General features: G+C 48.6%; 9 protein-coding genes across 9 annotated transcripts; 4 read left to right on the forward strand and 5 right to left on the reverse strand.

Moving 5' to 3' along the window:
• Positions 1-127: 127 nt before the first annotated feature.
• ANOM_002395 (F-box protein) lies at positions 128-1,402 on the reverse strand (the record flags this gene model as incomplete). Its single annotated transcript, XM_015547652.1, has 2 exons — positions 128-1,195; positions 1,247-1,402. The coding sequence occupies 2 exons, from the start codon at positions 1,400-1,402 to the stop codon at positions 128-130; spliced, it is 1,224 nt and encodes a 407-aa protein (XP_015409928.1).
• A 192-nt stretch (positions 1,403-1,594) lies between these two features.
• On the reverse strand, positions 1,595-2,596 carry ANOM_002396 (sulfotransferase family protein; the record flags this gene model as incomplete). The annotated part of the gene is made up of 4 exons (XM_015547653.1): positions 1,595-1,972; positions 2,027-2,200; positions 2,256-2,431; positions 2,485-2,596. 4 exons carry the CDS (start codon positions 2,594-2,596, stop codon positions 1,595-1,597), a joined length of 840 nt encoding a protein of 279 aa, XP_015409930.1.
• Positions 2,597-3,493: 897 nt separating this feature from the next.
• ANOM_002397 (nuclear transport factor 2 family protein) lies at positions 3,494-3,898 on the forward strand (the record flags this gene model as incomplete). Its single annotated transcript, XM_015547654.1, has 1 exon — positions 3,494-3,898. One exon carries the CDS (start codon positions 3,494-3,496, stop codon positions 3,896-3,898), a length of 405 nt encoding a protein of 134 aa, XP_015409929.1.
• A 373-nt stretch (positions 3,899-4,271) lies between these two features.
• Positions 4,272-5,738, reverse strand: ANOM_002398 (right-handed parallel beta-helix repeat-containing protein; the record flags this gene model as incomplete). Its single annotated transcript, XM_015547655.1, has 1 exon — positions 4,272-5,738. The coding sequence occupies one exon, from the start codon at positions 5,736-5,738 to the stop codon at positions 4,272-4,274; it is 1,467 nt and encodes a 488-aa protein (XP_015409910.1).
• Positions 5,739-6,151: 413 nt separating this feature from the next.
• Positions 6,152-7,403, forward strand: ANOM_002399 (uncharacterized protein; the record flags this gene model as incomplete). The annotated part of the gene is made up of 2 exons (XM_015547656.1): positions 6,152-6,758; positions 6,826-7,403. The coding sequence occupies 2 exons, from the start codon at positions 6,152-6,154 to the stop codon at positions 7,401-7,403; spliced, it is 1,185 nt and encodes a 394-aa protein (XP_015409927.1).
• Positions 7,404-10,783: 3,380 nt separating this feature from the next.
• Positions 10,784-12,424, reverse strand: ANOM_002400 (glycoside hydrolase family 88 protein; the record flags this gene model as incomplete). Its single annotated transcript, XM_015547657.1, has 3 exons — positions 10,784-11,601; positions 11,660-12,179; positions 12,239-12,424. 3 exons carry the CDS (start codon positions 12,422-12,424, stop codon positions 10,784-10,786), a joined length of 1,524 nt encoding a protein of 507 aa, XP_015409937.1.
• A 333-nt stretch (positions 12,425-12,757) lies between these two features.
• ANOM_002401 (fungal specific transcription factor domain-containing protein) lies at positions 12,758-15,612 on the reverse strand (the record flags this gene model as incomplete). Its single annotated transcript, XM_015547658.1, has 7 exons — positions 12,758-13,473; positions 13,527-13,849; positions 13,911-14,327; positions 14,394-14,414; positions 14,466-15,282; positions 15,344-15,424; positions 15,531-15,612. The coding sequence occupies 7 exons, from the start codon at positions 15,610-15,612 to the stop codon at positions 12,758-12,760; spliced, it is 2,457 nt and encodes an 818-aa protein (XP_015409936.1).
• A 402-nt stretch (positions 15,613-16,014) lies between these two features.
• On the forward strand, positions 16,015-18,096 carry ANOM_002402 (glycoside hydrolase family 154 protein; the record flags this gene model as incomplete). The annotated part of the gene is made up of 1 exon (XM_015547659.1): positions 16,015-18,096. The coding sequence occupies one exon, from the start codon at positions 16,015-16,017 to the stop codon at positions 18,094-18,096; it is 2,082 nt and encodes a 693-aa protein (XP_015409913.1).
• A 644-nt stretch (positions 18,097-18,740) lies between these two features.
• On the forward strand, positions 18,741-20,359 carry ANOM_002403 (uncharacterized protein; the record flags this gene model as incomplete). The annotated part of the gene is made up of 2 exons (XM_015547660.1): positions 18,741-18,942; positions 18,999-20,359. The coding sequence occupies 2 exons, from the start codon at positions 18,741-18,743 to the stop codon at positions 20,357-20,359; spliced, it is 1,563 nt and encodes a 520-aa protein (XP_015409912.1).
• Between the last annotated feature and the right edge of the window lie 1,740 nt (positions 20,360-22,099).

Raw genomic sequence — 22,099 nt, forward strand, 5'->3', positions numbered from 1 at the left:
CCCTGTGGTCGTATGTGCTAAGTTATTCTAAGCACTGGAATAAGTGAATCGAACTTTGTAATAAATGTTCATGTTGGTTGTCGTCGGCGATGTCGCAAAGAAATATCCTGGACGTTAACTACATTCGTCATAATAAGTCTATTAGCACCCGCTCATCAGTCTCGGGACAAAGGAACAATCGATCCAAGACACCGATGTTCAATCGACCATCTGCCGCATGGCCTAATCTAGGTCGTTTGGCAAGGCTTCCTCCCCAGGTCGCGGGCCAGTACGATCGCCATGTCCCGCGGGGAGTAATCCTCATTCGTCGCAAGTAATCATGTGTGGAACTTTCTAGATCCTGCAATCCCATATCCCACTCTCCGGTGTTCTCACTGCCTATATTTTCCGGACTCTCGTGGCCACCTCGTTGCCTCCCCACAATCACCGGTTGAATCCTGCATTCGGGCGCTGAACGGTCGCAGTACCCCACTGGATCGCACATCGAATCCGGATCGGGCCAGTTCTGCAGTATGAGAGCCTGAATCACACTTGGAGGGCGGAGAAAGACTTTACTCGTGCGGAATTCCTGTAGTCGTGGAGTGAGAGGGATCGTCTCGAAGATCTTACGGGCCAGAAACTCCCACACGAAGAGACTCACTAGCAGAATATCTAGTTTCTCGCGTAGGGAAAGGTTATTTTGACCGCACCACTGTGCATAGATGATTTCATGCCATTCATTTCGTGACTCCGGGGTGGGATATACCGTGGCCTTTGCAAGGGCCAGGCATTCGATGGAGAGCCAGTGGGAGGTCAATGCCTGGTAGAATCGGTGGTAGAGGATGCGTTTTTGATTAGAGGTGTCGTGGATGGTTCGGCCAGAGAGCTGGGGAAGCGGGTCGTTGCCGAGAAGTGTAGGGGTTTGACTGTGCCACCAGGGGGTCCAGTTGTTCATGTATATGTCGTGGATGGCTGTGTCACTGTACAGAGAAAAAAGAGATCGCATACCGTGCCAGCGGCAGACAATGCCCCATACTTGTTCGTCGGATAATTGCTGTGGGTGGGCTGCGAAAAGTGCTTGGTGGAGGACCTCGGGACCAGGTTTGGAAGCTGTCTGTGCATGTCCCGTGGTGGAATTTGGCGACAAGCAATATGCTGGATTGCAGGATTGAACGATAGTCAGCTTGGTGTCATACTGGTGTTGATCTTGGCTCTGCTATGCAAAGGTTAGCTAGACAGGTGGATCTTCCGGGTGGGCGATATTTACAATGATGCAACGGAAGATGTTTACCCGTGACAATGGACTGTCGAAGATGGTATATAGCCGTTTGCATGTTCTGGCAAGGTGCAGAGCGTCATCGATATCGTTGAGACATTGATAAATGAGGAGAAGAACCTCCACTGGAAGGCTGAGGATTGACATCGCAGTTCTACGACCTCGGGATTCGTATATGCTAGGCTTTTGCACGTGGTCTTCTTTGGGATGTAGGGTATGTTTATCATGTGATGTCAAGGGGCGGGTGAGTATGCTCTGATCAACTACAAGGAACTGTTCGTTGGATACAACCTCGAGTGCAGAATGAGCTAGATACAAGTCAGAGAGTGAAGCCTTAGTTTAAGAGCGGTACCACCACCAGCTCGCGGTCACGGCAGCTACAGGGAAGACGATCCATGTCAGCCATGGCTTGAGCACCCCAACCAGCCGCATCCAAAAAATGATATAATGGAACTTTGTAATGAAATCCCCTTCATTAACATGGGGGGAAGGATGGTTCGGTTTCTCCTTTTCCTTTCTGAGAAACTGGCAGAGGGGCTCCCAACCATCTTGGACCTTAAATTCCAGCACCTCGCGCCCTCGCTTCTGTGCGGCGGTACGTACAAGGTCATAATGGGCAGCGAAGCCATGTTGTAGACGACTACTGTCTTGCCACGTTCCTCCAGTCCACACGGACAGTGCAGATCGTAGAAGTGGGATGTAAAGGCCAATGTAAGTCTGGTGGAACCTCTGTTAGTAGCAGGAGATTAAATGAGGGGCGGAGGCTGGTACAGGATCAATGAACTCCAACAGGCTCCACCGCTTCCAGCCCAGAATGGCGTAGAAGGTGCGCTGCATGGAGGCCAACCAGGGCTCAACGGGGCGGGTGGTCAGCACTATGCGTGCGTCGGGATAGGCATCCATCAGCTCCTCAACAAAGAGAATGCAGGGAATATCAGTAATAGCCTGGAACTAGTGTCAGCCCGCCCATGTTGATTGACCAGCCGAGGTAAGCATTCACATCGTAACGCCAAAGCATCTGGTCAAAGTCGGCACCTGCGAATTTGTGACCGTTCCCATTGAACTTCGCATCTATGGCGCGATTCCAAAGACGCAATGAATCATTCTGCTGGTCGAGGTTACATTCGGCCATATGGTAGCAGGTGTATCCTAGTTCCTTTAAGGCGACATAAAGAGCTTCGTAGACTAGTCAGCCATGAATCATGCCATCATTGTAATGATTTCCGTACACATGGTCCCAGTGCGGGACATGCCTAACGCCAGGACTTTCATTTTCTTCTCACGGTGGGCCGGAGGCTCCATCCGTGGATAGGGCACGGTGGGAAAAGGGATATTTTCCATCGTAAAGGTCAAATCGCTAGAATTGAGCCGGGACGGTCAATATGGTAACGAAGTGGATTAAGGGGACTAATATACCTTAAAGGACTTATAGTTCGCACATCCAGGCGGCGAAGCGGCTGATCATCTGGCCAGTAAATCCGTTGGACCATTTGTTGCTACCTCAGAAGGAAAAGTATTGTGTAGCAGGGAGCGGTACGTTAAAGGATTGGCGCATAAAATAGCCATCAACAGCTGTGCTGTCAGCCACTCACTGTTGGTGTAGATCTCCACTGTGGAATGGTTAATGCATGTATCCCTGTTATAGTTGGGGTTACCTACCAGGCGACGCGGCGGGATTGGAGATGATGACAATCCGAATCAAACTAATCACAGCCACCCTACAGCCTGTCCATCAGGCACAATGCCAAGCCCAGTGGGAAAGAATTCTTACAGTCCCCCAGATAAATATTAGACAGGGGCAAACCTTTGGTTTTCGGTCTAAATGTAACGGTTGGATAACACGGACCGACATCAGCGCAATCACTAAATCCTGGAAGAAAGTCTTTGTATGTTAACTCCAATGATACAGGAACGTTGGTATTTCTCCATTCTGAGTATATTTATTCATAGTTATATGCGATTGAATAACTGGGTATCTTCGTTATGAGAATTTTCTGGTAGAGTGAGTACTTAGGGTACGCATGCGCACCTGATTCGACCTCACCCAGGCCCTTAGAATTGACGACCCACAACACTACCCACGGATCGACAATTCGAATCCCCCACCTCTTTGTTTTTACTGATCATCATCCATCAATTAATCTATATTGCCTTTTCAGTCATACCTACAGCAAAAGAAAAGTCCATATCCTTGGGTCTTTCCCGTTACCAAGTCACAACCTCACCCACATAATCCCCATGTCCGCCTCGCAGAACCCGATTCCGACTCGCGACCAGCTCACGGGGCTAGCGCGAAGCTATTTCAAGGCAGTGGATGCCAAGGACCTCGACGCTGTGTTGTCGTACTTCGCCCCGGACGCGACATTCACCATCGAGACTGCTCATGTCACAGCCACGGGCCCCGACGAGATCCGCCGCGTGTTCACCGACTTCCTGAATAACACCAAGCACATGCGACATGACATAACAAGTCTTATGGCCGATGAAACAAATGGAAAGGTCGCAACGGAACATCATTATACTGCCGAGCAGCTGGATGGGTCAAAAAATGATATTAACAACTGTAACTTCTTTGATGTTGGCGCGGATGGAAAATTCACACGAGTGGTTGTTTTTATGGCAGGCGCGAGCCCGATGAAATAAGGAGAGGCACCAAATTGGACACACATATAGCGTGGAACCATGCAGCAAAGGCTTTGAAGCCCGATATGTGTTGGCTCTCAATATTGCAGCTTCCTTATCGATCATGATAGGTTATAAAGAATAGGGTGTGAAATGTTATCCTGCGAGGTTGTATAACCTGTGGTTCTTATATTCATTCGGCTCCATACTGGTATATCAATCATCATTGCTGGGATAATCTTACATATACTATTCAAGCTGTCTTTTAATCCGATGTTAGGGCGGATGCGGTTGTCCTTCTGAATACGGGTGTTATACAGTCAAGGTCATCCCAGCAAGTAACAATGATGATCTTTTCTATCAACAAAAATGAGTCCAAATTCATACTTCGCCCTCACAGACCTTTGCCATTGTAAGATCCAATATTCGGCCGTTCCTCAGACGATACTTCGTTATTCCAGAAGTCTCTCCCACCATTATCAGACACGACAACCCCTTTCAGCAGAGCAGGGCTCCCCGATCGCAATTTATACCCATCCACCGAGTCGATGGTGTCTTTTCCGGTCCCCGGATCCATAAATTGTGCCTCTTGAGCAATGCCCGCTGCATCATCCGGCTGTGGCACAGTCTGGAAAAGGTTCCCATGCCACTCAATTGAATCACCCGTGGGCAAGGTTGAATCCTTAGTGCCAACCCAGATATTGTTCGACAAGTTCGTCTTCGGCGGGACGGCAATCTCAAATTTCTTATCCGGACAATAGACAACGTTGTTATAGAAGTCCATTTCCACATTGTCTCCGTTGCTATACATGCGGCAATCGTTTTGGAAAATATTGTAGCGCACGATTTGTCTCGCTCCGCCAGGGGTACCGCAGCCATCGCAATTCAGGAATATCCCTCCAGCGTTATCATGGCTGTAGTTATACTCGACGGTACAGGTACCCTCATTTCCCCAATCACAATCAAAGGCCTCACTGTCTATCTGCGACATGAGAGAGTCGTGCACGGCATTGAATCGCATGACCGCATCGCGACAGCCCAGAACCCAGATTCCGGCAAAATTGCCCCCGGTCCAAGGATACTCTCCATGTCCGAGGAATCCGCAAAGATTGCTTTCAATGAGCGGTGAAGCGCCGTAGGATACCACGATTCCATCTCCGCCGACGTAGGAGATGTTGTTGGCGAACACGTGTACTCCTTCGCCGCGATTGTCCATCTGGCCTACACGGACCTTGATGCCGCCGCCCCCGCAGTCATAGACTGTGTTGTTGAATATCTGGACGTCATCGTACCGGCTTTTATGCTCGGTACCGTTAACGAGGATTCCGCCCGAGGCGATGAATGCATCGGATTGTGTGGCCTTGTTGGTCTCACCGGCGACGTTGTAGACTGTAACGTCGTGAATGGATAGACCCCGGTGCACGGTTCCGTCGGACGACGTTGCGAGGATACCGCGGCGCCAGGCGATGTCAGCGGCCGGATTGATCACGGCTATGTTGGAGACATCCCAATAGTCCTGGTTGGTAAGGCTCACTGCTTCTGCGGCTCCGGACCCATTGATGATAGGCAAGGGGCCGTCACCATAGCTAGTGAGGATGATGGGCTGATCTTGTGTACCGCTACCCTGTGGTGAAAGCGTGCCAGAGCATGTGGTGTCTGACTTGATATTCAAGCTGTCTCCCGCGCTTAGCACAGCTTGGTTGGCTTCTTTAATTGAGCTGAATGGGTTTGTTTTGCTGCCATCGCCGCCGCTGTTGGAGGAGCTGCAATCGAGATATAGATCCTTTGCGGAGGAAAGTTGCAAGAGGTATGCGACAAGCGCAATGACGCTACTCCGTCGCAGAGCACCAATGGCGATCATTTTCACAAAAGAGAGACTGTGAGCTGTGTATTGAGCTCTCTTAGACATGCCGCATGCAAGGAGTCATTGTTTATATTCATGTCCCCTGCATTGCAGATCCTATCTCAATGAAGAAGCTCTAGCATAGAAATGCAACGTTAGCGCTCACCCCGCTTTCACGATTAAGTGCAACTGAAGCCAAACCTCGCTCGGGGGGATTCTTCGGCCGGTGCAGTTGTGAATTCCTCACGATCGGTGGAATGCTCGTGCCGCGTCTCCGATACGCGACCTGAAACGAGGATCCGCAGCAGAAGGTCCTCCTTGACTGAAGCAAGATAAAAGTGGAGTTATTCTATAGAACAATGTCATTTATAAAGAGCAGCATATTGGAGCACCAGGCACCACCTGGAGATATCTCTTACTAACCTCACATCATGATATCCTGGAAAGCTCTTCCCTTAGTTCTCGCCGCTATAGTCCAGTCAGGGTATGGACAAGACATACCAACGACTGACTTAGCGCCGGCGAAATGGGTCCATCCTGGAGCAATGATCAGTCAATCCCAACTGGACTTCGTCAAATCCAAAGTGAACAAGCGCGAGCAACCCTGGGCGGAGGCCTACGAGGCGCTTATGAACGACGAATTTATCAACAACCCCCAGGACCCATCGCCGCCGGTGATTGTCGAGTGCGGCCCTTACTCGGACCCAGATGTTGGATGCAAGGCGGAACGCGACGATTCCCTGGCAGCGTATGCCAATGCTCTGGCTTGGGCGATCAATGGCACCGAGGCGTACGCTCGCCAGGCGATCCGGATCATGGACAAGTACGCGTCCACAATCCAAGGCCATAACAACTCCAATGCACCCTTGCAATCAGGCTGGGTGGGCTCGGTGTGGGCACGAGCGGGTGAAATTATTCGCTATACAAACGCTGGCTGGTCGGAAGATGGTATCCAGCAGTTCGGGGATATGTTGCGTAATGTGTATATGCCACTAACGGTGAACGGAACGGCGAAAAATGTTGCGAACTGGGAGCTAGGTATGTTATCAATCCGTAGGATAGACGGAAGCACGAAGTACTGAGCTAACCCCGTCCTGCTGTTTAGCTATGACCGAAGCGGCTATCATGATGGCCGTATTCCTCGAAGACGCTGACTCGTATAACACCGCAATGGGGTGGTTCTTGAAACGAATTCCGGCCACAGTATACCTGAAGAGTGATGGAGAGTATCCGGTCGCAGCTCGCGGCCAAAGCTCCTCCCCGGACGCAATCATTGCCTGGTGGTTTAATCAAACTACGTTCCAGGAGGATGGTCAGGCACAAGAGACATGCCGAGATATGGAGCACACTGGTTACTCTTTTGCATCCATGGCTCATGTGGCAGAGACCAGCCGCATTCAAGGGACTGACCTTTACGAAACGGACTTGGGAACGCGACTTCGAGCTGCCTTAGAGTTCCATTCTCAGTTTGACAATGGGAAAGAACCTGAATCCTGGCTCTGTGGTGGAAAGCTGAACTTACACTTGGGTAACATTACCGAAGTTGGCTTTAATGCGCTGTCGTTCAGAATGGGATTAGATATGCCGGAGACAGAGAACCTCACTCAGAGACAACGACCAGCTAGGCAGAATGGCCTCTTTACAGCATATGAGACGTTGACACATGCGCAAAATGATGCTTGAGAGTATTAGTACGTTTATAAAGGAAACAAGCCGTTCGATCGAAGCGAGGGAATGCTGGACGAGCACTCAATTTGTTAGGTGATACATATACATAGGGTGGTTCATAACTAGAATCACAATTCAGAAAATAAGTTTTTTAAATTTTAATTATAAATCAAAAGGTAAACAAAACTATTTCTCTATAATTTTACTAGTTTAATATTAACAGTAACTTTATATTCATAGTAGTTTAATAATAACTCCTATTCTACTGGTCTCAGACTTGACAACAAAGCCCCAGGCGTAACACATATCTAATCCGGCCAATAATCTCCTTTTCTAGGCAGAGTATTCATATACCGAGCTCATCCAATCTACTGTCGTCGAGAAGGATATCGAGTGGGAGGCGTTCACCTCCCAATCTGGTCCCAACGAATTTCCATGAGATACAGTTCATTATAATAAGAATTACACTAATATCGCAACTTACAAGTCAGATACATAGACTGTACAGCCAACCTCCGCCAGATAATCCACTAGGAGTCGCGTATTGGGAAAGACCCACCCATGGAGATCGCGGAGCAGTCCGATTGCGACGCTTGAATTTGTTCCTACCGTGTAGCAACTCATACCATCCAGGGTGGTTTCTCGTCTAGCAGGCTTGCTATTCTAGTAGAAGCTTTTTTAGTAGCAGTCACCCATTTTGTCTTCAGTGATACTTTTGACAGGGTGGCAACGGATCTTTTAATTAATTCTCAGTAAACTGGTGTAAAAAATGAAAGACAGGGAATTATCGTTCAATAAAAAGCTTATTCTTGCCTAATATTATGTTCTCCTTTTGTTGCTAAATATATAGCCTCCACGAGTGCGAAGGCGGCCCTTTTCACGGCTTGGACGTCACGGCTGCGTCCCAAAAGATGCCAACCCTGCATCCTGAATTGGTATCAGATCTGCCGTCGGTGAGGTTGAACCCTGACCCTCTTGAGGTACGGGTAGAGAGGTTCCTGGTCTTGGACACGCGGGTCAGGTGACTCGTGAGTGCCATGTCTACGTCAAACTGGTCTCGTACAATAATTACTTGCCCCCTCTCAGGGGGCCACATTGGATTTCCAGAAGACTAGGGATCTTAATGGATATGATGACAGGACCCTAGCCCGTTACAACATGAGGTATCCTGCTCTGCCACCTATTCAATTTCGTATTGCCGAAGTCAAATCCAAATCCCTGCGCGGTATCTGTTGTAGTCTTTCAGGCGCTTCACGATCTACACGATATGCCTTGCCCTTGGAGGAAGGTCCCATATTCGTCGAATTCACCGCTGGAGAACCCCCAGACATTGCCGGAGCCTAAGCTTCCTTCCACCTAATACTCATCAACTCAATGCGCATCAGACTATATTTAGCCACGTACCTCGTCAAAGGACATATCGCATGAATATACGTGATAATCACGGGACCAAGTATTGATAAAACCTCTGTAGTCTGCCTGAAGTCTGTTCCTTCTGCCATAACCGTAGGGATCTCCTCCATCCCCATAGCACCAATATAGTTTCTTATCGGATAATATCAAGATTGTCCACTTTCCCATGGGCTCATTATTCCATCCCATGTTCGGACCACTGTCCTCCCAGTATCGTTTGGGGTTTGATTCAAATTTCATGTCGCCAAAAATATATTGTGGCGTGAACCTGCTGGCACAATTGCTTTGGTGTAAGTGAAATGTCGTAAATGAGAGAATGTTAGATGAAAGAAATTAATTCTAGCAAGAAAGGCTCTAAATTTATAAGTTCTTGTACGAGAGGGGGAGACACATCATTGCTGGAATTGAATAACTTATGGGTCTATAGTACGAAGGATCTATCTGGGTAGAGCCAATGGTGCTCATCGCCTGCGGAAAGATCGTCCTTCAGCTCGCCAACGTTTAACTACTACATTGCCGATCTCCACAGGCCGCCAGAATAATGGAACCGGCCCATACCATTTTTTTTTTACCGAAGTCACAAAAGTTATTGTCTAAAAGCCAGGAGTCCTGTAAATCTTCTAGATATCTTGACTCTCTGCTTAAATACGCTCCATCCTCTTTACTGTGGATATTATTATAACAGTAGAATAACACGCTCGAACCAATATTCTGCTCATGGCACTAATACAGCCAAAAAAAAAAAAAAGGATTTCCTGTTCCATCGGGATTTGATGCGGTGCTGTTCCGAGAAGTACAGGCTAATAAAAGTTAATAGAGTAATTCTCACCCAATTGGATGCGGTGGAAAGAGAGATCGATCAGAGATCTGCATGCTTACGATGGTCGGCGGATCGATAGCGGTTAATAGGATTCGTTCCCATTGCTTTTGCCCTATCATAGAGTGTATTGTTCTTGGATCGTGTCATCTGCCACTGGATAGACTCAGTGGGCTTCCTGCAGTGACCCTCTTATTCTCGGTACCATTGATCTTGCAGCGATCTCCTCTTCTCCTTCCAGTTGCAGTGCTAGTGCGGGGCACTTCTGAGAGCGACCTAAATCATGTATTCTTACTACTTGATTATAATATCGAGAAACATTTAGAGAGTGTTCGGCCGAAGGATTAAAACTTCTTTCGATGGTGACGATCGTAGATGTTGGGCCCATCAGCTTATAGGAAGATTCTCGCTTACTCCACTGTGGTCCATTCTATGTGGTCAAGTTAGTATACGTGTCTGGATGCGGATATCAAGCTAACTCGTAAATTAAGTCCTCATCGTACATACAGCGAAGAACAACCTCCCCAATCTAGCACCCACTAACCAGATTGCCGCAGAGGATCTTCTTCCTTTTTGTGGGGCAGCACAACTTACGTGCGTCTATCAAATCTTAGGCTAGAGCAGCTTTGCATAAATAGCAGACGCAAGGCCGGTTAAATCACATACTCTGAAGTCTTAAATCTAAAGTACCCTTGTCCCAGCAGATCGAGTTCTATAACCTCTAATTACTTGTTCTTTATCCCCTTGCTCTCCGACAAATGGCGGTGGTTCACACAGCACCGCTCAGTTCGCTATGCGTTATCTCAGCATTCTCACACCCTCTTTACAAGGAATAAATGGTATTTCATATATAAATAGATATCCTGGCTTCGTAAGTATACCTCGCGCTTGATGCCACGATCGTGCTGTAGATTTATGACTGTGTGCCTTCTCCATATATTGTGCCGGTACCCACAATATTTCTGTGATATTGCTCAGCAAGGGTGGCATGCGAAATAAAACCAAGAAGGTCAAGGTTAAAATTACAGTTTTTGTTGTTTTGGGAATAAAAATGTCGGACAAGCGCAAAGGTCGTAAAACGTTTGGTTTCATAAGTGATGCATAAAAAGGTAGTTATGTATAAGATATCTGATATCTAGTACTGTATTGCAATTCGATCTAAGTATCAAAGCAACCCCATGTCTAAAAGGCGATTCCCGAGCTCAAGAAAGTAGTAATCCGCATACACCAAGCCATGATCCCAAGAACGATCAGGGTGGTTGCCATTAAAATTGGCTGTTGACTTCTCAAGTATTGCTTCAAAGCGATGGCCCTTGGTAGCCTCGTATGATTGAATTTTCGTCACCCCATCCTGCTCACAACGCCTCAGCCGCATCTCATCTCGATTATATGCGAGTTCCACAGTATCCTTTGCGATATTCAGCGCATATGTTAAGTACCGTTTTGCCTCCACTAGTTCCCCAATCCCTGCTAGTTGTCCATACAATATCAGCATCCCATTGGCAGCGATTAATCCAGCGGAAACATCCCGCAATGGGCCCTGATCACCGTTGGTGCCTGTATGAGTGATCGGCGCGTCAAAGTCCCATAACGGAACGTAACGTCCCCGACCTTCCTGTTCCACAACTGGTGGAGAGGATTCCAGGCGCTGTATGAAGTAGTCAGCAAGCCCCTTAGCAGCGTCAAGAAACTCGACGTTCTTAGTCCAAGTATACGTTTGAGCGTATCCTAAGATCGCCCACGCTTGACCACGGGCCCATGTCGAGGTGTCGGAGTAGCCTTGTGCGGTGAGCTTTTGCTTGACATTTCCTTCCTTCGATGGAGCGAAGTTTACGACATGATATGTAGAGTAACGCTTTTCACCGCTTGGCCCGGACTCGAGTCGGAGATGAGTCGATAGTAGGGTAGTAGCATGGGTGGATGCTATAGATAGTAGGCGTTCAGAATGGAGATAGTTTCCGGCGTAAAACAATAGATCAAGATCTAGTAACGTGTTAGTCCTGCTGTTCTATCGTTACATGAGAATAGCAATTCGCCTTACTGCACAGACTATCTATGATCACCAGGAAGTCATCATCCATGCTTTTGATGTCATGGTGGACATTAGTGAACCGATCCCAACTTCGAATCGCCCCGACACGCTCGTCAAATCTAGTAGCAAGGCTTTCGGCCGCGGTAAGAATAGAGTCCAAACTTCGTTTGTTTCCGAAGAGCTCCCAGTCTCTTTGCAGGGCAGGTTGGATAATAAATCCGATATCATGGGTGTCCTGTCGAAGGGACATGGCATGCAATGGCTCTGACCATTTCCGACACAGATCGGTAAGTTGAGAAATGAGGATATCATGATTCCGGATTCCTCTTGAATGTTCACTAGGTGCTATATGTGGACCCTCTGGGAGGCTTTGCAAGCTTGCACCAGGATACTTCCTCATACGTTCAAGCAGGCAATACAGGCTACCGGGGAAAAAGCCACAAGTCCAGAATTCGGCGTCTCTGCATCGGTACACCCCTCGGTCAGTACCTGTTTGCGGTACTGTTTCTGGAAATCTGGTAGGAGGATCCTTGAAAAAGGTTAAACGTAAGCGGTTTATGCGATAGTCAACGGTGATCACCTGCTTACATTGTTCTCGAGGAGTGTCTTGGCCACACTGATGACCTTTGCAAGATTATTTTCGTGGAACAGACAAGCGAGCCGAGTTTTCAGATCGTTGTTGCTGGCTTCTTTTACAGGTGGTGCCTTGGCAACTGCCTTGTGTGTCCGTCCATTATCCATGATGGGCGACGTACTGAGGACGTGAGGCGCCATAGTGAAAAGAAAAAAAAAATGCGCTGGCCTTTTCGTAAATTGCTAGCTCAAGATAATTTGGTAAAGTCGAACAATCATCCGGTTGGCTAAACTTTTTAAGTGGGAGAGCTGTATAGGCAGCGTGCAGCTCGGGTGGATCCATCGCCCGAGCCCCGAGGATCTTCATCCCTTCACAAGCTACATGATTTCTGCCCTGATGCGGAAATTGTGGAGTGGATATACACGCCTGCTAGGTAGTATGGACACTGCTGATAATTCGAAAATGCGTTACTGAGTCAAGAGAACATCTTCCACTGTCCTATGCCACTTATCATCCACGATGCTCTATCGATACTAATGAGTGAACGAGTCCTGAAAGCTGATAATTCGGTCCATGTCCAGATATTGAGGGTCCAGAAGGAAGTTAGACAACGCTGCAAAGCTGTCTGAGCCATCGAGTGGTGAGGCTGCACTGGCTGAAGGGAATAGGCCATCCATTGGGCCAGTCTGACTGGGATATGCATCCCGAGCACGCAGCGTATTCATACGTTGCTGGTTTGATATCTGATTCCCATTCCACTGGCCCATATCTCTAATTGTCGCGTCTGACGCTACCGGAGGACCAGAAGGAGTCACGTTCACGGATGGTGCTACAACCGGCTGCGACGCGTGGTCATGATCGCTACATTGATCAGACCTGTGCGCGCAAGGACTACTGTTCATATAATGGGAACGCTGGCCATTCACCGGTATGATGCTATGTCGCTGTTGGGCCCGTCGCTCCCTGACCCACTGACTCTCACCTAAGCTAGCCGGTGGACTACGTATCCCAAGGGCAAAGCTTACTTCAATAGCATAGCCCAAGGCGTCCAATTCGAAAGGTTCAACGTACTTGCACCGCTCCTGCAGCTTTTGAAGCTGAGAAAGAAGGCCACTGGCAAAGTTATCGGTTTTCAGTGTCAATCGTAAGTTTGGGTTCGATGACACCCATCGGGCTGACATTTGCTGAAGACTCCATAGAAGAACGCTGTATCCCTCGGGAAGCTCAGTGCGGTGCAGGTGTGAATGTACTAGGGTTTATGATTTAGTGAGGTTGACCAAAGGAAGTGCGATTGGGACTTACCAAGCATTACACGGGCGCTGACGAAAGCGCAAAACACGAACTGAGCATTCACAAGCCCCACAAAGGGTGTGTATTGTAGATACTTTTGAACTATATTGGCTGTTTCCGACGCGGCTAGCTGGCACGTCTCAGCACTCGAGATACTTGCTTGTTTCAGCTTATCCACGAGGTTGGCCCGTGGATAGGCAATGCACTGATGTAAAAGAATCATTGACGTGTTGTGGGTGATGTGAGCCAGGGTTAAGTTGGGATCCATATGCACGAATGCAGGCTCCTTGGAAATGTTAGAGTCTTTCCACCGCCGAGGGAGGAACATCTTCCAGCTAGACATGGCACAGAGTGTTAGTAAGAGCAACAAAAGTACTACACGGCAAGAATGCGCACTGGATAAGCTGGAGGTCCAACTCCTTGAAGCGGGTCAGCCAAGCACCGAACTCCTGCTTGCTCTGGAAGTTGACTGGTCGTTGAAGGAAATACTTCACAATACGATTGAGTGATTCGGTCGCCTCGATGCAATATGCAAAGGAGCCTATTGTAGAGAGGTCCACTGACCGGGCTCCCGGTGCCTGCAAGACCGGGGAGACACGTTCGGATCTTGAGGGATTACTATCGACATCTTTCTCCTTATCGGCGATCGAAGAAAAGTGGCCTGGGAGGAATGATACTGATTTTCCGATTTTAGCTAAGGATGTATCCCATATGTTGAAAAATGGTGTAGTGACCGGCTCCTCTTTAGCCCAGTACGTTCCATCACTGGGAAGACGGAGTCTCACATCGTCACTGGACAGGCTCATATTCCATCTGCCAGGCAATAGGAAGATAGATTAGCATAGTTGATCATGGAAATTGAAGCAGTGCATTACATACCCAGTAGTGAAGGAAGAAAATCTTCATGCATGTCAGACGATAGCCACTATCAACGGAGGTTGGATTTCTTACCGGTCCAAAAGAAAGACGTTCCAGAATACTCGTCGTCGCTCCTCCATTTCCGTCCACACCCGAGCTGATGGCAGATATCTAAATGGTTGGACGCAAGAATCTCCCTGCTGATCCTCATCTGGCTCGCAGTGAAGTCCCATGTACACAACAGCTCTAGTCAGAGCTCCAACAATTGGCCACGCTTTGCTTGCGTTCCCATCGCATATATGAACAAAGGCAATAATAATCAGGGACTGTGCACCTTCTACCGAGAGGCTATCTATACTTGACAGAACTACAAAATCCCTAGACTTCTGGAGTGCGCCCGGGTGGGATGTACTCCAATCTGCAGCAAGCCTTTCGTTTGCCACGTACCGTAAGGCACATACCATCATCGCATGGAGTATGGGCATTAGCTTTGGCTTTTCAGCCGGGTCACGAAGGCGAGATCGGAAAAGCGGTTCATGCAGAATGGGGATAAACGGATGAACGACCGAGAAGTACGCATCCAGAATGCCATTCATCAAGTTATCCGGGGGCAAGTCCACCTGAAAAGCAGAATCCACAAAGCTCCTGGAGTCTGGACATGGTCTTTTCCGCGAGGTCTCAGGACTTGAAGTCTGGATGGTGGAATCATGCACATCTCGATCCGGAGGAGAGTTTAGACGTTGATCTGGAGCGTTATTTGGCGAAGTGTTATTCTCTCGCCATTCCTCCATCATTGATGAAACTAAGGTTCGAAGAGCGTTTACATCCTGAACGGTGCTTGCAGGGCTTGGAATACCACTGTCAGCCTGATGCTGGGTGCGTAGTCCTTCCAATTGAGCTTCCAATGACTCTAGTTACGCCATATCAGCAACCTGACCGACTCATCTTGTAGGGTTCACCTAACTACGTACCCACTCGCTGAGTCAGCGTCTGAATGATGCCCACTTTGACACCAGGCTTATTCTTTGTATAGTCATAGTAACAGTCCACACCTATCACATTGTTAGGCTAAACACCTCGGACACAAGGCAAGGGGGCATTAACCGAGGCGTTGACATCGCGTGCAGGAGGGAAGATCCCTGGAGCACCGCAGCTTACGGCTCCGGCAGGACTGGCAAGCGGGCGTTTCTGTGTCCGAAGTGAGAGGTACTGCAGTCCCTCGGACGTCGGGGGATTCCATCTTGTTGCGACTGGTCGTAGGAAGATTGAGCCCAAGGAGCAGGTCAATGCCAGCAAATGATGGGGGCTTGAAGTCCCTTATTCCAGCACCCCCACCTTCTGCGGGGTTGAATCTAATAGACCTCGTTTTTTGTCCCCAAAATCTGGGGCAATTGTGGGGAAGGATTCATTAGCGATGCAACTCTGCCATCTCACGGACCAAGGAATCGGCCGATGTCACCCCACTACTATAGGGTATTATGCCGAGGATAAAGTAGCGTTGTACTCACGGGATGATCCTTCAGTACGCATTGTCTTACTGATTACAGCGGGGGGTTTTATCTTCAATTGACGGGAGCTCGGGACTGCAGCCCTTCAATAATATCAATCATCATACTGGACGCTGCCAAGAAACTCGGACTCAATGCCTCCTCTTCATGGATTCTCCGACAATCTTTTTCGCGGTAAAGAGGATGTGATTGTCGCGACGAGGGCACTTGTTCAGGCCCTTGAACCATATTTTTCGCCAGAACAAGCGCGGGTACGACTACCAACATACTCAGGAGCACATTTCGATGAAGCAGCGGCAGACCTAGAAGGCTTTGCACGGCCCATCTGGGCTATAGCTGCTGCGTGCGCAGAATCATCTACGACAGCAGACCCAACGCTCAAGGCATACGCAGATCGCTTAGTATCGGGACTTGCCAACGGAGTTGATCCAGCGCATCATGAGTACTGGGGAGCGATAGAAGACTGGGACCAACGCATGGTGGAGGCTGAGGCGATATCATTTGCGCTCCTTTTAGCTCCATCCACGTTCTATGAGCCATTATCAGCCCAAAGTCGCAACCATTTGGTCGAATGGCTATCGGGCCTGAATGAGAAAGTGATGCCCCAAAACAACTGGCGCTGGTTTAGGATCTTTGCAAACCTTGCTCTCCATAGAGTATGCGGCGTGCCTTACGAGAATGTCAAAAAATTCATCCAAGAAGATTTTGCTCTCCTCGACACGTTTCAGTTGGGCAATGGATGGGCCGCGGATGGCCCGTGGAGAAAGGATGCGAGAGATGGAGAGGAAATATACGGTCGCCAGGCAGACTATTATTCCGGTAGCTTCGCCATTCAGTTTAGTCAACTGCTGTACACTATGTTCGCTTCTGACTTGGATCCCGAGCGTGTATCTCGATACATCCAACAGGCGCAAGAGTTCGCAGATCAGTTCTGGAGGTATTTTGACGAGGAAGGAGCACCAATTCCATTTGGCCGATCCTTAACCTATCGATTTGCCATGGGCGCGTTCTACGCAGCATTTGCACTGGCCAAAGCCTACAATTCTTCAAGCCCTTACACGTCCCCAGGATTCGCTAAGGGAATGCTACTTCGCCATTTCAGGTGGTGGGCCACACATTCCGATAATGTCTTTGCTTTGGACGGAACCCTCACCATTGGCTACCTATACCCAAATATGTTTATGTGCGAGGATTATAACTCACCCCAGTCACCGTACTGGGCTATGAAGAGCTTTATCATGCTAGGGCTGGCGATCAGTGATGATTTCTGGACGGCAGACGAGCTCCCTCATCCTTTGACCTCCGATCGCGAATCGAAGTCACTTGTGTCAGGCGTCCAGTTGCTCTCAGCACCGTTCCAGATACTGTGTGATCACCCAGCAGGCCAGCATCACTTTATGATTTCTGCTGGCCAATTTTGTGTCTGGCCCCTCAAGGCGACACAGGCCAAGTATAGCAAGTTCGCATATTCCTCCGCGTTCGGCTTCAGTGTTCCAACTGGGCTATTGTTGACGCAGATTGCTCCAGATAGCACCCTCGCTATCAGTAGAGATGAGGGAGACACCTGGATCACTCGATGGCAGACAATTAATAGTCCTACCATTGAGACCATCCTGATTAACAATCGGGAGGTTCAATGCTTACGCAGCGGATGGAAGCCATGGCGTTCAGGCAGCATAGAAATCCACACACTCCTGGTTCCTCCTTGTGACGAGTGGCCTGATTGGCATATTCGAGTTCATCGTATTCGGGACACTCAGTCCGGATCTTCCACTGCTGAAAAGCTTAGTCTCGTTGAAGGGGCCTTCTCGATAGAGGTCAAACAGCCACGTCGCGTCCCCATCTTGGCGGAAGGCTGGGATGCAGCAAGAGACAGCCTGGATGTCGCCTTTGGAGGTCGCATGGAATATGACACGGGTTCACTAGTTATTGGAGATGGTGACGCTAGCGGCATCAAGAATCTGTTCGCTTCGGAATGTTCTCTAGAAGGCAAAGTTCTAAAGCCGGATCCGAATACCAATCTGATGGCCCCGCGAACGTTGATTCCTACTATCGAGCATGAGATCTGTAGTATACCAGGGCGAGACAGAGTCATTGCTACCGCCATATTCGCTGTTAGCAAGGGGAAGAGACAGTTTTCCCGGGAGGAACTTTACGAGAGGTGGTGCCAGCCTCCTAACTTGCCGCAAGAAGTCTTGACCCTCCCATGTATATAATATAATCTGGCAAAGTCTTCTCTTCCATAGAATAAAATAGTGCCGTGCTTAGCTAAATTCCTCGCTTGTGTTCACTATTGACATAAGGCTATGTAGGATACCTGCACTGGGCGATGTTAGCTGCCGCACACCGAACAACTAGTAGGATAGGCTGAACAGCAAGCAAGGTCCCATATATTAGAACTCATGTTTATTGGTGGCAATTTTCTCACAGTTTCGGTATTTTGACCTCAACATAGCGGCATGCACATACCGGTTCCATGGCTTCTGTGGGCCAGGAAACGGTGCATAGTGTCTACCACCAATATGATTATGGCTACAATACAGATTCCACTGTTTCCCCGTATTCTCTGGTAGTCTATCCCGACTCATTTGTGGGGAAAGAGGAGAGTTTAGTGTCGGAGGAAGCCTTCGCCCGAGCAGCGGAGGAATCCCCGCCCGAATATTAATGCGACTTAGGGTTTAAGCTTCGGTTGGAAACGCGGACATGGGCCCACTGGTATAGTGACACTAGCGCCTCGTAATCGGCATCCATTTTTGTCTCTCCATGGCCAATAAATAGGAGATGCTAGCTCTTGTTTCATGAGTTGCTGCACGAGTGGTGTCGGACAAACGACCGTTAGCTACCATTCCGAATCCTCACCATGGCGACTTCACTCCCGGTTGATGAAGAAATGATCGACCAAAAACTCCCCATTGAGACCACCACAAGCAACAGCAAACAGACTCCTAGTCGCCAGGCCCTAATTCAAGCTCTTCAAGCGGAGAAGCCGTCGCCATGGTCTCCAAACCTAAGAAAATTATACATCTTCTGCCTGATCGCATTTCTGTGCTCGAGCATGAACGGTTCGTAATTTCCGATGCAACATTGTATAGAGAGAGATGTGCTAATTACTTTACAGGTTATGATGGATCTATCTTCGGGTCACTCCCTGCTCTAGAGTCGTTCAGAGACCAGTTCGGGGTGGAGAAGAACGGAGCGAAAATCGGGTATATATCCGCCATGTATACGGTTGGTGGAATTTGCTCGCTGCCATTCAGTGGGCCAGCGTGCGACTTTCGTGGCAGACGATGGGGCACTTTTATCGGCTCTTTGATCGTTGTGGCCTGTACCTTCCTCTCCGCACTATCTCATGGAGTGCCTCAGTTTGTGGCTGGTCGTTTCTTTCTAGGATTTGGTGTGAATATTGTACGATCAACTAGTTCCATCTGGTGTGCCGAGGTCTGTCCTCCAGCATATCGTGGAATCATCATGGCGTTTTACAACTGCACGTATGCTGTTGGATCGCTCATCGCTGCCGGGGTAACTAGAGGGTCAGCTGGATATGCAGGCAATAAATCCTGGCAAATCCCATTGTGGTGTCAAATGATCTGCCCTGGAATTGTGTTGGTATCTGTGCTGTTCTTTCCTGAATCTCCCCGATGGCTTTATTCCCATGGCCAGGAAGAGCAGGCCCTGGAATTCCTTGCGAAGTACCACGGGGAAGGAAATCCCTCCCATCCTCTTGTGCAGCTACAGCTGCAAGAGTACAGAGAGTTTATTTCTCTCTCCGGCTCTGACAAACGCTGGTGGGATTTCCGCGACTTCTACCAAACCAAAGCAGGACGATGGCGTTTTATCAACGCGTTAATCACCGGCATCTGGGGCCAATGCTCGGGAAACGCCGTTGTCACGTACTATCTCCCCGCGATGCTTCTTACCACCGGCATCACCGACTCTAATCAGGTCTTGAATGTGAACCTTGGTTACACTGTGGTTTCCACGGTTGCATCCTACCTGGGCGCGAGCCAAATCGAGAGGATGGGTCGTCGGCCAACCATTATCTGGACTGCTGTCGCATGCTCAATTTGCTTCGCCTGTATCACCATCGGTTCCGGTATATTCGATAAAACCGAGGCTACCCCCGCCGCCTCTGCTGGAATCGCCTTTATTTTTATTTTCGGATTCTGCTACAATTTCGGAATGACGCCTCTTCAGGCACTGTATCCAGTGGAGGCGCTCTCCTATGAAACGCGCGGGAAGGGCGTCGGCCTTACTTTCTCCATTGCCCACGGGTTTACTTTGCTCAACCAATTTTGCTTCCCTATCGCGCTCAAGAATATTGGTTGGTATACATATATTGTGTTCATTGTGTGGGATCTGTTCGAGGCAGCTGTCAGCTACTTTTTCTCCGTGGAGACCAAGGGACACACTTTGGAGGAGCTGTCGGAAATATTCGAGAGCCCAAATCCTGTCAAAGCGTCTCTTCAGAAATCTATATAGGCTATGCTATCAATTAGTCATGTTACTACTACCCAGTTCATCGTGAATATCTTCTAATACCATCTATATTCTTGCATTTGGTATCACTATATTACGAAGCATAATAGTATGAGACATGATACAATATAAATATTCCTCACTGTTTAAGGGCAGGTGAGTACTATTCGTAAAGCTAATGAAGCGAAAGTATGAAAACTAGGAATTTCTTTCCTAGTTACATCAACCCCTGAGCCGCATATACAGCAGGCGATCTAGGTTGTAGGTACGATGCTCAGAGGTATTAAGGCGCCCTGCGCTTCCCTGCTGACTTGCTGAGCTCCTGTGGGGACTGTTCCTGAAAACGAACTCTTTTAGCTTTCTTTTTCGACTTGCGTGCTGCAGTAGTCTTAGTGGTTGAGGGCGCAGAAGAATTCTGTCTAGCCAGGAATTGTTTCTCTTCATCTTGCCTCTTATGACGAAGAGGGCCGAGACGATCCTTAAAAATCGTCAGCATTTCTTTAGTATCGTCAGGAATCTGATAGGGTTCATTCTCTGATGCTTCGCCCAGTGAATGTTGGCTTGGCCATTCATGATGCTGCGGTGATTGGTCTTCTGAGTTTATGCGAGGGGACTTTTGAGTCGTTATACCTTGGCTCCGCGGTGGTTGACCTGGCGATTTGAAGTCTTCCGTACGTCTGCCCTGCAGATGCTGGCGCGTCACCTGTTGACTCTGGGGCTGTTCATCTCGCGATTGTCGATAGTTCAAATAGTGATGCTCTTCTGAAAATCCACTCTCCAACGGTAGTATTTTAGGTTTCAATTGGCGATGAGACATCTCGATCAGCGTCTGTTGTGTTTATTGTGCTTTAGAATGACGACGGAGGGTGGCCTAAAATATTTTGCTCCAGGGAGGCGATGGGGTTCTTTATAGTTGTTACAAGATTGTCTGTCGCGGAGGGTAACCGCCATCTTTCGATCAGGCTCAACGGACAGCGGCTTGATTACGGAAGTTACAACAAGGCACTGGGAAATATCGACTGCTGGATGCTAAGCTCCTTCATTCGAATTATGGATTATGCTAAGATCCTGGGACGAGACGATCCTTGCCGGGTAAATTCATAGAGGACACGGAACCATCCAAGATTGCTTTATCGGTGGCTGCTTTGTTGCGAATGGACTTCAAAATAGAACTTTTGTTTTCTAATGTATTCAACGTGCAACAAAGAATCATTTGTTTCACTTTCGCATTGTCGTTCGCCCACTGATTGTCTCTCGGGGGAGATACCTGAGACTCACTGGGTGGTGACAAGCTTGCCTGGCAGGTAGAATAAATGTTGGATATTACCGCACTTACAACGACATAATGGAGCATCACTCTGAACATTTGATTATCTTCCACTATCTTGCTTTGCAACTTGGGCGTAGTAGGACTTTCGAGACGCCGGTGGATGAGGCTCTGTATAGCAGCAGTCACTCTGGACAAGCGCCGCCCATCGCATAACCCACACTCCACCCTTGCTTCAACCCACGTCGGCTTCCACACTCTTTCGCGATGCAGCCGGGCTACCCAACCAAGGCTAGATTGCGCACTCGCACAAGCTGCATGAAAGGTAGGTTAAGCAATGCCCTAAATCAGTAAGCCAACGAATAGGATCCATTAATGAAGAGCGGCATGAAATGGGAAAACAGCAATACAGGCATACATGGACCCACTATTTGCAAAATATTAGTAGCCAGAGACAGTAATTAGACACTCGGCGC

This window comes from Aspergillus nomiae (genome assembly GCF_001204775.2).
Source record: "Aspergillus nomiae NRRL 13137 chromosome Unknown contig00040, whole genome shotgun sequence".
NCBI classification, from domain to species: Eukaryota; Fungi; Ascomycota; class Eurotiomycetes; order Eurotiales; family Aspergillaceae; genus Aspergillus; species Aspergillus nomiae.